The 15,765-nt window shown below is 36.0% G+C and overlaps 1 protein-coding gene across 1 annotated transcript; it reads right to left on the bottom strand.

Moving 5' to 3' along the window:
* Positions 1 to 686: 686 nt before the first annotated feature.
* On the bottom strand, positions 687 to 10,462 carry pcsk1nl (proprotein convertase subtilisin/kexin type 1 inhibitor, like). Its single transcript, XM_042761683.1, has 3 exons — positions 10,291 to 10,462; positions 3,385 to 3,927; positions 687 to 2,583 (listed from the first exon to the last, which is right to left on the bottom strand). The coding sequence occupies exons 1-3, from the start codon at positions 10,366 to 10,368 to the stop codon at positions 2,191 to 2,193; spliced, it is 1,014 nt and encodes a 337-aa protein (XP_042617617.1). The 5' UTR covers positions 10,369 to 10,462; the 3' UTR covers positions 687 to 2,190.
* Between the last annotated feature and the right edge of the window lie 5,303 nt (positions 10,463 to 15,765).

Genomic DNA, 15,765 nt, shown 5'->3' with positions numbered 1-15,765 from the left:
TTGCTTTCTCCAGTGAAAAAGTAATCTCATCTGATTCAGGAGAGAAATATGCACAGATAACACACTGTTTACAAGGAAAAACAGTCCTAATTAATTCTAAATAAATATGTCAGTGGATTTTGATGTGAAAGGACAACAGGAGATGGACATTTTCTCTAAACTAACTCATATAATAAATTATTTACTTCAAACACACACCTAATCAAATCACAAAAAAAAAAAACTGATGAACCAAAGCAAACACTCAGCTTTTCACTTCACTGAACATGACAACAAATGAACCAAACTGGAGTGGTGTGGATTACTTGTGGATTATTGTGATGTTTTTATCAGCTGTTTGGACTCTCATTCTGACGGCACCCATTCACTGCAGAGGATCCATTGGTGAGCAAGTGATGTACCGTAATGATAAATTTCTCATGTTTCACATGGAAACACATCACAATATGGTAGTAAAGTAGATTCCAACTTTTGTTTCATGCTGACTTTCAAACTGCATGTCACTGTTTTAATCGTAATTGTCTTCAGCCACCATTAAAATATAAAAAGTCATTGTCAGTTGTGCTTGTTTCAGATATAATGCTAATAGGTTATGACTTTATCAAGCCGTTGCATTAAATGTTGAATGTGATGTATTTTCTAATCCACTTCCACTGTAAAAGCAATGCAGAGTTCTAAACAAAATGTTGTAGTTCACATACACTTTATTAGCACTTACACTGATTTTTGTTGTTTGACAAAACTTGCAGTATTGTATTTTTGCAGTAATGTATTTTTGTACAAGATTTTATGACTGCACAAATAAGCATTTATATACGATTATATAGCTACGATTTCCTTCACAAATTCATAACAGTCAGATTACAGACCCAGAGGGCAGAAAGTTGGGACAGCGATTAGTATCAGACAGAGTGTTTCAAAGCCAAGTCAAGGGACAAAAACACTTCATCAAGCTTTGATAGGATGCATATGACACTAAGAAAATGGCACACTACTTTAGACAGCCAATCAGAGAAAGAGAGGACAGGAAACTAACTTAGAGCATGTTTGACATTTAGACAGGCTCTTTTTGAGTCTAAACTCATGTAGTGCTGCTGATTACTGCTGTATAAAGCAACTGATCTGATGTGTTGTGCTGTTTAAACCTGTACTGGATATCTTATGCAATAAATAGATTTCAGACATTTTCGTTTCTCAATCATTTGTTTCTAAAAAAAAATTCTAAATTCTAAATTAAGTTTCATTTCTAAAACAGTACTGTAGGTGTAGACACTGATTGAGCCTGTTACTGATTGAGCTGTGAGTTACTGTTACTTTGCTCACAATATGAAACAGAGCATCTCCAAACTCACTGTAGCTGTAGCAAAGCTCTGATATATTTGGATCTCTAAGGAAACAGAGTCATGCTCCTTTCATCTGCTGAGAAACTCAGGATTGCCAAGTGGCAAATGGCTTACAGTAAGAACAATGTACACGACAAAACGTCACCTAAATGCACTCTTACATGACCCTGGTCAAGCTGTGGTTTTGTTTTTAAGAACCAAGTGGGTTATCAGCAGCAATATTCAAACAGATCTTATTTATAGTGTAGCATCACTTAAAATCTGAATCTGTAATTAAGTTAAATGTAACTTTGATCCTGTTGTTTCTGACAAAAACAGCAACAAGCTACTTGTGCAAGTCAATAACTAATTATTTCCATGTCAGTATGGTCAATTAATGCCTGTACTATGGAATCCTGTTTCCACCATGGAATAAAAAAATTTAAAAGGTAATTGCGACTTTTGATCTCACAATTCTGATTTTATGTCAGAATTGTGAGATATAAACCCAGAATTGCAAGAAAAAAAAGTCACAGTTACCTTTTTATTTTTTTTTGTTCCGTGGTGGAAAAGGGCTTACGTTCTGTAGAATGTAGCTAGAAAGAAGAAAAACAAAAAGCATATTTCATAAGCTGTTATGTGTGTGGGATTTATTATAGTATAACATTGAAACAGAGTATCATCATATCAGAGTACCTCGGCAAGCAGGCCTTGAATAGATTTAGGCAGATGACAATGAACACTGGCGTATCTGTAATCTAGTGAAATGTTGCAGTCCCGTCTGAAACTCTTGCTTGCTCTGTCTGTCTAGATTTCTCTCTATTTCCCCAAACATTTCCCTTTTATTCCTCTCACTTTCACATACTCTTTAGGCTGGCAGGTACTGCAGGATGTGCTGTGCGATCAGAGCGGGGTCGTAGGTCAGGGCTCTGCGCTTGCGGCTGTGGTTTTTGGGGGGTGGCAGGTCAGTGTCTATGCGCTTCATTCTCTGTAGACCGACGTGTGGCATTCTGTTGCTCTGCCCTGCAACCTCGTCGTCGTCCATGTCGCCATCGAGCCGTTTCACCCTCAGCAGTGATGCCTCAGCATGGGGGGAGGGGCCAGGGGCGGAGTCCAAGGACCGGCGGGAGCGTTTTAGGGCGGATCCTCCAGATTGCTCCATGTTGGCCACAATGCTCAGGTCCCGTTTAGCACGCTGGTTTGAAGGGCCTCCCTGATTGCCACCCGATCCCAAGCTGGAGAGGATCTTCTCAACAAGGTATTGAAAATATAAAGACAAAAAATAAAAAATGGTTTTGATGTTTGCTTGGTATTTTATTGATATTTTGAATGAACTTTTATTGCTGCATTTTCTGTTTTCTGTTAGTAACATTTTGCTATGTGCTTTTGTCAATTTTAAATTACTATTTATTTCTAATTGTATTTTAAAGTTTTTCATTCGACATTTTTTATTAATATTTTAAATTAGCTTTTTTATTTTCAGTTTTAGTTTAATTTAAAAAAATATATAATTTAGTTCTGTGCTTTTGTGATTCGTAGTAGTTTATTTACATTTTATTATCTAGATCAAATTTTCATATTTAACATATTTAGTTCATATTTATATTTTAATTAGATTTTTTTAAACTATATTTTGTTTAAATTTAAATTTTGGTTAAATATTTTTAGTAATTTTATGTGCTTTTCTCATTTTTATTAGTTTTTTTTAAATATTTTATATAAATATTATTATTTTGAATGAGTATTTCGTTTCTCTATTTTCATTTTCATTTTAGTTAGATATAACTACACATAATTTAGTATTATGTGCTTTTGTCAGTTTTATTATCGTTCTCTAATATTACTATTTATTTCTTATCTTATAGTTTAAGTTTTTCATCTAATATTTATATTTTGGGTTTAGTTAGGTTTAGTTCAGTTGTAGTTTTTATTTATTTACAGTTATTCGTTTTAGTGTTTCAGCTTATTTCAATAAACAAAAAAATGTTTTAATAGTTTTACTTAATGATAATAACCCTGACACTGAGGCATTGGTTTGGTTATGAACGGTATGTTTTCATTACCTGAGCATCTCTTGGTCTTTGTCCTGCTCTCTCTCTGGTATCCTGTTGGTGTTCGGAGCGAGTCCAGCCTGCATCAGTCTCTCCTGCTTGTAGCGGTTGAGTAGAGCCTGAGTAAGCTGAGGATCCAGAAGGCCCTGCCATGAGGCCTGGGGCTTCGCCATGCTCACAGCCTGCTCGGTCTCGTCGTAGTCTGGAGGGTACGGGCCCTGGAAATCACCCTCCTCCTCCTCCTCTTCCTCTGGTTTGCCCTGCCCGTTATTCTGTGCCTCGTTCAGGAGACGCAGCATTGATGCCAGATATGCTGCTTCCTGATCCCGCCTCTGATCATTCTCCACTAGCCGCTGGAGGGCTTGTCCAACACCTTGAGCTCTTAAGACCTCTGGTTGGTAGTACAGATCATTGCTCCGACTCCTGAAGTCAGCAGCGGGGTAAGACATCATCTGGGCCTCGTAGGGCACTGAATCACGCAGGTCTCTTCGCAGACGGACTCCACCTGCCTGGGTGTCAAAGCTGCGACCTCCTCCACGCATGGTAGAGAGAGGCTGACAAATACAGAGAAGAGGAGAAAGAAATCAAACAGATGATTGGTGAAAAGTGTCTCGTTATGATGTTAAACAAGTTTGTGTACAGTTTAGTACAGAAAATCTTATTTATACTCATTGTACTCTTAAATATCATGAGTGGCCGTACAGTAATGTAAAGATACATTTTATTTATGAATGGAATGACAGGGCAAATGTATTTCCAGTTTGTATGGTTTCATAATGTTCAGTAATCTTTTATGAACATTCAGAGCTAATGTTATGCATGCAGCTTTTATGACCTCATTTACATTATTAAAATGAATATTTATTATTTAATTTAAATTATTAAAAATGGTACAAAAACAAAAGGTTGCTTATATTATATGGATATTACATATATATACTTATTTGTCAACTACCCATATTTTAAACCCTATAATGAACAAGAAAACCTTTTCTAGTTCACAGAATTCACTCAAACCCAAAGAGATATTCTTTATAAAAGTTAAAACTCATCCACGCCCTCCTAAAACACCTCATTTAAACACGCCCCCACATGTCTACATCACTGTGTGGGATGATTTGCATAATGCCGCCCAAATGTTCACGCAAAGAAAGAAGGTGTAACTTTGATTCTCACTGTAGTATTGCTGCTGCTGCCTTCTCCGCCATGTCGTAAAGAGGCTGTGTGTTTCGTTGAGAAAGCAAAACTACTTTGTTTGGTCTTCCAAAAGAGGACACAACTACAAATCAGTGGTTAAGTTGTATTTACAACACTGTTCCAGAACAGTTCAACCCAAATATTCAGATGTGTGCATTGCATTTTACGGAGGACTGTTACCTGGGAGAGTAGCCTACAATGCGTCTGTGCACAAAGGCTGTTTCTATAAAGTGGGGCAATTCCAACTTTGCAAGGACAGTATGGCACTTCTGACTCACAGCCTGTAAGTACATTTTCATATGTTACGAATTTGCCACTGACGATTCAAATGTGAGTTTTGAGCAGTGTAGAGTAGTGGTTGTTGTTTATCATTTCTCCAATCACAAAATGCAGACATAGTTTTATGTTTACTAGATGCGATATGCAATGAACGCGTAAAAACACAGTATAAGTCATTATAATCAGTAGTTACGTCCCCACTGGATGCAATGAATGCCTCGTTTATAATGGGTTTTATTGGTTTTGTCTCGTCATGCTCGGAGACGCCATCACAGTATGGTAAGGGGCGTAACATTTCCGTCACACTCTTTTGAGGTATTCAGCCAATCACAACACACTGGATAGCTGGCCAATCAGAGCGTACCTCGCTTTTCAGACCGATGAGCCTTGTAAAAATCGACCGTTTCAGAAAGGCGAGGCAAAGAGGAGCAACAATAATGCACAGTATGTGGAAAATAATGTGTTTTTTTAACCTTAAACTGCATAAATGCATTGCATTACACCAAATACATAACATAATTTTTAGCAACATCATATGACCCCTTTAAAAATGAATGTAACAACGAACGTGATAAAATTAGTTTACCTAGTAATGTGTATAACCAAGATGCATGTAAAATAGAAAATATTTTTCTTTCATATGCTGTAAATCAAGCGCGTTCATATAAAGCGCCTCTCGTTACTAAACTAACCAATCAAAATGAATATTTAAATGACGCAGCGTGAACGGCGTTTTCAAACAATTCAATTCAATAAGCTTTCAGTTTCACCGTTAGCGCCGCGGCGACGCGCATAACGTGCGATTAAAAAAACAGGTGAAGAGAAACATCAAAACAAGACGGAATAACACACAAATATGAATTTACTTTAGGATGGAGCGGAGGATTAAGTTAGTTTACACACTGGTAAGTAGATGGAATGGGCCTCCATTCATTCCCTTGATTTGTTTTGTTGACAGGTGACGGATGTTTGGTCGTCGGTGGGGTTTTGATTTAGTAGATTTGTGCAATTACGTTAATTAAAAATAGCTGTAGATGGCTTAATCGAGTTCAGTTATTTTGGTAACTTAAGCTAAACTTTTGTTGTTGTTGTTAATTTAAAATACTGCTAAATTTGTTCCGTTGACTTATTATATTGACAGGTGACGTGTCTTTGGGCGGTTTTTTTGGTTTTGCTAGCAGTAGCTTTGTGAAATTATGTTAATTAAAATGATGATACATACTTTAGTGGATTTCAGTATTTTTGGTCATTTCAGCTTAACTTTTTTTGTAGTTAAAAAAAGTGGTGATGCAAGTTTAGTTCCGTTGATTTAGGCCTATTATATTTACATTTACATTCACTTTTAAGGTTAGTCATTTAGCGAAGCAATCAAAATCAAAAGATATGCAAGTGCTATAACAAGTTTAAGTTAGCTTAACGCAGTACACATAGCAAGTTTTTTTTAATTATATAGTAAACAAAAATAAACTATAAAGAAATAATAGAGCAAGCTAGTGTAAGAGGCCTTTTTTGCCTTTGTTAATTTTATAATAACTAAAAAGAAAACAGAATAAAAAATGATTAGAGAAGCTAGTATTTTTTTTTAAAGAAAACAAGCCGTTACTAAATGAATAGAGTCCAAGTCTAAAAGGGGCAAGTTTTTTTTTAATGAACAGAATTAGAATAGAGAGTGCTTGAGTCAGAGGGTCAAATAAAGATGGAAGAGATATGTTTTTGGCCGATTCTTGAAGATGGCTAAGGACTGAGCTGCTGGGATTGAGTTGGGCAGGTCATTCCACCAGGAGGGAACATTTAATTTAAAAGTCTGTGAAAGTGATTGTGTGACTCTTTAAGATGGCACAATAAAGCAATGTTCACCTACAGAACGCAAGGTTCTAGAGGCACATAAGTCTGAAGTAATGAATTTAGGTAAAGGGGTGCAGAGTCAGTGGTGGTTTTGTAGGCAAACATTAATATCTTGAATTTTATGCAAGGAACTATTAGTAGCCAGTGCAAATTGATAAACAGAGGTGTGACGTGAATTATTTTTGGCTCATTAAAAATTAATTTTGCTGCCGCATTCTGGATTAATTGTAAAGGTTTGATAGAACTGGCTGGAAGACCTGCCAAGAGAGCATTGCAATAGTCCAGCCTGGACAGAACAAGAGCTTGAACAAGGAGTTGTGAAGCATGTTTCGAAAGAAACGGCCTGATCTTCTCGATGCTGAATAAAGCAAATCTGCAGGACCGGACAGTTTTACTAATGTGGTCTGAGAAAGTCATCTGATCATCAACCATAACTCCGAGGTTTCTGCCTGTTTTCAAAGGCGTTATGGTTGATGTGCCTAACTGGATGGTGAAATTGTGATTAAATGTTGGGTTTGCTGGAACCACAAGCAGTTCTGTCTTGGCAAGGTTGAGTTGAAGGTGACATTGATATTGACTGTAATTGATTACAGTCATTTTGGAATGTTAAACTACACTTTTGTTGTTATGTATTGTTCAATAATTGAATGCAATTAAATAATGTAATCTTGTTTAGAAATTAATGTATTCCTACAGAGGACCAAATTGGGATGAATGGCAGTAAGGGCAGAAGATTTTACGATTTGAAGATTCTGAAATACATTTTTGCCTTTGAGAGAACAGAAACACTCACCTCCCACTTCAATGACACTTTACATACTAGTCATTAATGCATTCGAGAGGAAGCATTAGTAAGCATGTTTCCTCTCCTCTCATTTGTACTCCCATCCTCACACCTCCTCTCCATCCCCACTGAGTCAGACATTCAATTACACTCACACACGGTTGAGAAGAAAAGAAAGATGCTTTCTAGGGCCTGAAATCATTGTAGGGTGCATAGCAAGCACATTTTGACAGTATGAGTAACCAGGTCCTCTTCAGTGTATATATTAGTTCTGTCACTGGCACTGATAATGATCTGTGTCCACCATTAGGAGACCTGTGTTTCAGCAGGGATTTATGGTCTAGAACCTTGAATCTGTTTCTCTACTCATGTTAGCCACTGAAAAGAGCTCAAGCCTGAGGCTATAAACGAAGTGCTGAGTCATGACGATGTCTTCACCCTCTGTGTGCAAAATAATTATTCTAAATTGCAAAGCGAGCGCTGAGAAGCAACTATGTACATAGCAGCTCAAAAACTACCATATGTGCAAGTTTTGTGTTCTTGTAAAGCATATTTTTTGTCAGAATGATAAATGAAGTTCTAACTTTATGTGGTATTTCAGGGCTGTTATGATTCATAATAAATGAGACAGATATAGTGACATCTGAAACTAAAGGAGCAGGATTCCTCTGAGCGCTGTGGGAGTTGAATCAGTGACTCATTCTGGCGCATTATGACGTCTGTAGCACTCCAGGCATACACATTGCGTGTGTGGTGATATGAATCTTGCTGTTAATATCATGAGTTCAAGTGGTTTTGATGTCCTCTGGTTCCTTACCATCAGCTTCACTCTGCATTACTGCGCCAATGGAAATGTTTCTAATGTGAACAACTATCTGCAAAGTTACTTTACAGCTCCTGCAGACTCCAGCCAAAGTGCTTTGTCACATCAATTTGCATATAGTTGTGTGAGTCATTATAAAATGTATTGGAGATTATCAATATACTTCATGGGATTGGACTTCATGCATCCACTTTTTTCATTAAAAAAATCAATAGCAAGTGTAAAAAACAGTTTTAAAACAGTAAAACGTTTTTACAGTTTAAGTGTATGGATTAAGTTTAATCCAATCAGTGGTGTTATAGCTAAAACTATTAAAAATTGTTTTCGGTAATTTAAAAAGCTGAATTAAAAAAAAAAATATTTAATGAAAAACAACTGTTTTAAAAAAACTCAATCCATAAGTAAAAGTATAAATAAATATTTTTGGCAATTTAAAAAGGTGTAAAAAAAATATTGTATATATATCAAATAAAAACAATCATAAAAAGAAAAAAACTCAATCCAATCAGTGTTTATTTAAAATCCTTATTCTAAAAAAATCTAATTTAAAAAAAACAAAGATCTAAAATCTATTTTTAGTAATTGACATAAAATTTAAATAAAATTAAATATAAATATTAGATGAAAACCCAGTATATTCACATTTATTCAGTCATTTACATTTTTTTTTTTAAGTTTAATAAAATCTGTTGATAGCACATGAAGCAGATTTTAGGTTAACTGACAAACATTTTTTACAGTATAAATGGATGGATGGAAGAAAACTGAGTGTTCTCTGAAAGCTGTTGCCATGGCAGCGTGCCTCCTACGCTTGGAGTGAGAGAGTGGCTGTTTGTTCTGCTAATGAGATTCTGCTTCCTCTGCTATTGATTTTATCCCGTGTTGTCCTGCAGATACGGTCCCTAATCCTTCACACTTTCCCAAAATGACTGTAGCGTTTACATTCAGATCAACATGACTGTGTTTCAGTGACAGCTGCTGTCCATGGTGCTGAAAACATGAGCGCACACTAATGACTGCTACACGTCACTTTAATTCACAGCTCTTTATATCAGGTCTCTCTCCAATGATCTCTCCAATGTATATCAGTACTGCTGAACTCTCATTTTTATGATAAAAGGATTTAGATACCAGTATCACAGGCCCTATCACCTTGGCAAATGCATAGAAATGCACTATTAAACATTCCAAACATTATAGCAATGCCTTGGAATCAATACTGATTCTAAACATTAATTACCTTTTTGTGTGCTTGTTGCAAATTTATATTTATTTAAATTCATGTGTATGAATATTCACATATATTCTTTGTATAAAACCTCATAATAAAATGCTTTCATCAGCAATAGAACAGCAAATTCAACAAGTACACAAAACACATAATCTGTTATGATAATTCTCATGCTGTCTACCTTGCTAAAATAACATAGAGCTCTGCGACTGAAAGATGCATGTAATGTTTAATGTGATCTTGGGATGTTTGCAAGAGCCTTTTGCTCTGCATCCATTTCTGCGTGCTGCCTTTCTGAGAAATTTCCAGCATTTAATCAGGATTGTATTTGACACTTAAACCCTGTTGATATGTGCTCTCTTGTTGCCAGGCGATGATGATTTGTACGCTCTATTTCACGCCATCTGGCTCTACTGATCTCATTGTTCTCTCTGACATCAGTGTATCAGAAACACACAGCCAAGCATAACATATGAAAAGCACCCAAATAATACAATGAGTAGGCCTACTTTCACATATTCAAGATGACCCATGTGCAATGATTCATATACAAATACTTGAAATGAAATAGAAAAGTCCCTCTAAACACAATGAAATTGGCATTTAGTACCAAATGCAAACCTCTTTTCTAATTGCATAGAGGTAAAAAGGAAGAAAACATACAGGTTAAAAATGTAGCTATAGAGAAATCAAAGTGAATTACGCACTCAGTCTCAGAAAACACACATAATGAGGGTCTGGTATGGTGTTTGCTTTACCTTTGCCTCTGGTGTGGGGATCTGAAACAGCGTCAGGGAGAGGAAGAGCAGAAGAGAGCTGGTCAGAAGGCCCGACATCCTGGAAGAGAGAATGAAGCTGCCCCTGCAGTGAAGAGAAACGCTGCTACCACACACTAGCACAGAAACGGACAGATCCAGACAGAGAGAAACACAGAGAAAAAGAGAGAGAGAGTGTGTGAAGAGCAGAGGGGGAGGAGCTTCACTGTTTCTCTGATCAGAGATACATGACAGAGACAGAAAGAGACTGTGCTTGTGATTTTTGCATGGTAAAGCTGGTGATAAATTTCTACTGGAATCTGAAAAATCAGATCACGGTTTAGTAATGCACTTATATGGAAATGGGTACATGATGTCTGGCTGTACAAAATAATGATTATTCACCATTTCAGTATTTGGCAGTATCTTTATGTGCAATCAACAATGCACAAGAACTTCAGATCAGATTTTTGTAGTAGTACTAGAAGTAACAATAGTAATTACATGGCTTGACATTAAGCCTTGACGTGCTTGTCCTTCGGACAAGTAAATCAGTCATTCACTTGTCAGTAAATTACTTGTCTGGGTGAAAAAAGTTTTTTTTTTAAATGCAATTTGTTCTGAAGCAATTGTCTCATCAGTGCTCTATCAGGTCTTACTTAATCAGCATATATTTGTCTTTAATTTCTAGAACACTTTTTAATGATATGAAGGGCAATATTTTCCTATCCTTATTAAATGTATTATTACATTTTATATTAAATTGTCAGTACATTCAGTTAGAATAATAAGACACTGTATAGTTGTTAATAGGCATACAGAATGTGACCATACCACCTATATTGATATACAATAGTTTGATACGAGTGCATCTGAATAATAGCAGAGGACATGCTGCGGGGAAAGTGCATAATCCAATTAGGTCTTAAACATGAGATATGCTTTATATTAAGGGCTTTAAAATAGCTGGTAAGATAAAGGGTGCTTCTCATTTCTTATTTGTGCATCCTCGTTTCTTTCCCTCACTTCCTTTCACTGCATTATAGGTCCACCCCTTTAGGATATTAGGGAAGGATGCAAGGAAAGAAAAATGGGGACGGAGGAATCAAAGGAACGGTTATTTGTTTATTGGAATATTCTTGAACACTTAAGCGTCACTTCAAAGCATTATCAGCTGCTTTATATATTAATAAAGCAAAAGATGCCCCGTTTTAAAAATATGACATGCATGGCTTATTTAAACTGAAAAAGGTAAAATATAAATTAAAATTATTACAACAGATGTGAAGGGGCAGGAGAATTTATCAGTGTGTCAAGTTTTTAGAAGAAAAAGACACCCATGTATCTTTGCTCATTGCTCATCAGGAAACTTCCTCACTCCTCGTTCCTCGCCTCCTCGTGGTGCAATTAGAGAATTGAGATGTCCTTCAAGATGTCTGAGTTCGATCGGTTTCTGGGGTCACAGGCTCGAAGCAGAGTGAGGAAACGAGGAAGCATCAATTTGAATATTGAGAAGCACCCATAGTACAGATAGGCTCTTGTGCGGTTTAATGCGTTTGATATCTGCCATTTTCTTCAGTGCATAACTTACATTTAACTGGTGTCACAGGTATTCTCCAGCTGTAAATGTTGGAAAGTCATGGAAATATGACCATTTTGCTGTCAGGAGCCTATTGCATGTGATGCTCCGCTAAACTTCACAGACTTATAGAATGAGTGCCGCCAAACAGATGGAGCGCAATAGAATAGGAGCACAATAATTGTGTCTCATGTATAATTTTAAACTTGTAAGTGTATTTCATGATAGCAGATAGATTTAATAGGGTAATCAAAAATAAAATGCAAATATAGCTGCAAGCAGCAATTACCAACTGCAGAAATTAATCATTGAAGCCATTTTAGGATGATTACAGTCAAAATGGCTGAAAAATCATAAATACAACCTCTAGTATCATGATTTATTGGCTTACGATGTTTGATCAATAGGTGGCGCTCATTTATTTGAAATTTCATTATAACTTTTGACCACAAGGTGGCACTGTCTCAAAACATTTTGAGTACTTTCTTTTTTTTTATAAAAAAAAAAAAAAAAAAAATAACATAACATAACATAACATAACATAAAACAGTACAATGAAAATGCATTAACTAATTCCATTAATTTACTATAACAAAAAAAAAAAAAAAAAAAAAACGCCCTGGTGGATGTTAGAAAAAAATATGGAAAGAAATATGGAAACATGTTATGCATAGGTATGGATACTGTATGCCTATGTGTATGTATGAAATGATACCTGCAAGGGCAAAAGCAAAAGTGAAAAGAAAGAATATATAAACTTACATAATGAAAGAAGTGAGGTATATATCTGGTAATGTACATTTGGCTTGTAATTATGTTTGTGTGATATTAAGAAATATATTAAGAAATGTCAAAAATGGGGACCAGGTGTCTTCAAAAGCTGATGATTGCTTCCTTCTGTGTGCATTGTATTTTTCCACTGCAATGTATTCTGAGATTAAATTTGTCCAGTGTTTAATGTGGCAAGATTTTTTTGATTTCCAGTTTTGAAGAACTACTTTCTTAGCGACAGCTAGAGAAATGAGCAATGGATTCCTGTATTTTTGCGGGATATGGATTTGGAAAAGTCGCCTATGAGACAAAGTGTTGGTGATGATGGGATTCTGTGGCTCAGGATCGTGGACAGTGTCTCAGTGACTGTAATCCAAAAAGAGTGAACTGGTTGGCAATGCCACATATCGTGCAAATAGTCGTCTGTGCTACCTAAAGTGCATTGTGAACAGATATCAATGTTGTGTAGGCCCATTTTGAACATTTTACTTTGGGTCATGTGAGTTCTATGAATGACTTTATATTGTATAAGCTGCAGGTTTGTGTTATCGGTCATGGAAAATGTATTCTTACAGATTTGTTCCCAGTACTCCCAGTACTCTGGCTGTCTGGAAGAGACAGCCAGATCGGTTTCCCACTTGGTTGTTGGAAGTGTTATTGTTGTGTTTTGGTTAAAAATCAATGTATATAGTTGGGAGGCTAATTTTTTGAAGTTTTTAATTTTCAAAATTTCTTCTATAAGCTGGGAAGGTTGTAATGTATTGTTAGTAAGTGTGGTTTTATCTTTAATTTGAAGTCTAAGTTGTTGATATTGAAGGAATTGTTCTCTCCCAACCCCATATTTCTGTGTGAGTGTGTTAAATGACATGAAATGTTGGTTCTCAAAAAAAAGTGGTGAAGATGTGTGATTCCTTTTTGTGCCCATGTGGGAAAATAAAGCGGTTTATTCTGTATCATGAATTCTGGGTTGGGCCAGAGTGGGGTGAACCTGTTTAATTCTAGTGATGATTTTGTGATTTGGTTCGTTTTCCACCAGGTTGTCAGAGTTGAATGGATGGTAATATGTTGGCAAAGTTTGGATTTCTTGATTGATTGTGAGAGGAAGGGGAGGTCTGCAACTGAGATATTTGTGCATTGGTTTTGTTCCAGTTCTAGCCAAGGGTAATTATGCTTGTGTATATTGATCCATTTAACTATGAATTGATTTGCCAGAAAGTAGTGATGGAAGTTTGGTGCCTCAAGCCCCCCATGTGATTTTTTATTTTGTAGTGTTGAGAGTGATATCCTGGGGTTTTTTTTTTCCAATAAAATTGTGTTGTTAATGAATTAAGAGTTTTGAACCATTTATCTGTAGGAGTGATGGGGATCATAGAAAAAAATAGTTTATTTCGGGTAGGGTTTTCATTTTGACAGCAGCTATTCTTCCGATGAGTGTGAAAATTTTGAGTACTTTCAGGTCATTGTCTCGATGGTACATACAAAGTTTCGTAATGGTACACCAATGCATTCGTAAAATATAGCATTTTATATCATAATACTTTACATTGTAGTCAATGGCAATTTCATGTTTTGTTCAGTTATACTGCCACCAAGAGGCACAATCCCACCAAATTTTTTATGTGTCCTTAGAGTGTGCCCATACATATGTATGTCAAATTTGGTGAAAATCTAATTTTGTTTTGGAGTTAAAGGCATTTTTATATATAAGAACAGAAAAAATGACTGATGGACCGACTTTGGCATTTTGGATGGACTGGCATTTTTTTTGCCACTTACTATCAAAATTTTGTCAATTGGGCATGAAGATATGGCTGGCACGCTATGTTTTCGAATTTCCTACAGTGGTTTCGTGTAGATCGGAGTAATGGTTTCTAAGATATTGGCAAATGTTTTTTAAGCGCTAAAATGCAACGTTGCACAAACCATAAGACAAAACCTGGCATGTTTGGTATCACTGGACTCGGCAAGGATTCAGGAATCTAAAAAGGTGACTCATGTGAAAATAAGTCGACCACACCCAAAGTTATCATTTGCATGTGTTTTTAAGTCCTGTCAGTTTAACAGGGCGCATATAAGCTTACATCCATTTTTAGACATACATATCACAAAATACACGCAGCCCTACCCAACAACCATTTTAACATTTGCATGCTTTTCATAGAATACATGGCGTGTTATTCAAGAACGATTGGAACGAATCAACTTGAATTCCATAACTTTTTGCCAGCATGGTCTGAAGATGAACTGACTCAATTTTGGTTGAAAATTAGACCAACCGTAGTCAGACAAAAGTAGGTTTTTCGAACAATTAAAATTAGCGAAAAAACTAAACCTTGCGATTTTTGATTTTTAGTGTTCATTTGACTCGGCATGAGCCAAGGATTCAGAAGGAAAAACAATATTCCTTCTGTGCCTTATGGTTCAAAAGCTATTTGTGGTGGTGCTAGAGAGTTTGAATTAGAGGATCCAAACTTGCTATGGTTAATGTTGAGACCGTTCTCTATCAGTTTGCCAAATTTCACAACTTTCCCGCAAGCGGTTCTATGGGCAGCCATAGACTCAAGAGTGGAAGAAGAAACGGAAGAAGAAAAAGAAGAACGCTAACGGATCGGATACAATAGGTGCCTATGCACCTTCGGTGCTTGGCCCCTAATTAATCTGAGCTCTTGTTTATTTACTTGCATTTTAGTTTAGTGAATTTAACTTCTGCCTTAAAAAGCTTTATTTTTGATTTTAGATTGTAATGTGATTTAGCCCCTTTTTGCACATAATGGACAGCATAGCCTTTTTTCACTATATTTGTTTTCATTGCCTTTATAATAATTCAATGCCTTTAATATAAACATTGTTTTATTGGATAAAATTGGGCAGGATGTTAAAGAAATAAAAATAAATAAATATGTAGGCTTTATTTAAATTAGGGCTGTCAATAGATTAACATTTTTAATCGAATTAATCACACCCTTTTTCTGTGATTAAATCGCACACTTCATGAAATTAAGCATAGACCATTTATCTTGTTTCAACAGTTTATTTGCAACAGCAAAGAGCTTTTTTACATTTTAGAGAAGCCAAGTTGCGATACTGAACAGGGCCACATGGAGATGTCAAAAAAAAAAAACCCTAAA

This window comes from Cyprinus carpio, chromosome A8 (genome assembly GCF_018340385.1).
Source record: "Cyprinus carpio isolate SPL01 chromosome A8, ASM1834038v1, whole genome shotgun sequence".
Lineage (NCBI taxonomy): Eukaryota > Metazoa > Chordata > Actinopteri > Cypriniformes > Cyprinidae > Cyprinus > Cyprinus carpio.
The sequence above is the reverse complement of the archived record's forward strand: the minus strand, read 5'-3'. Positions and strand labels throughout refer to the sequence as shown.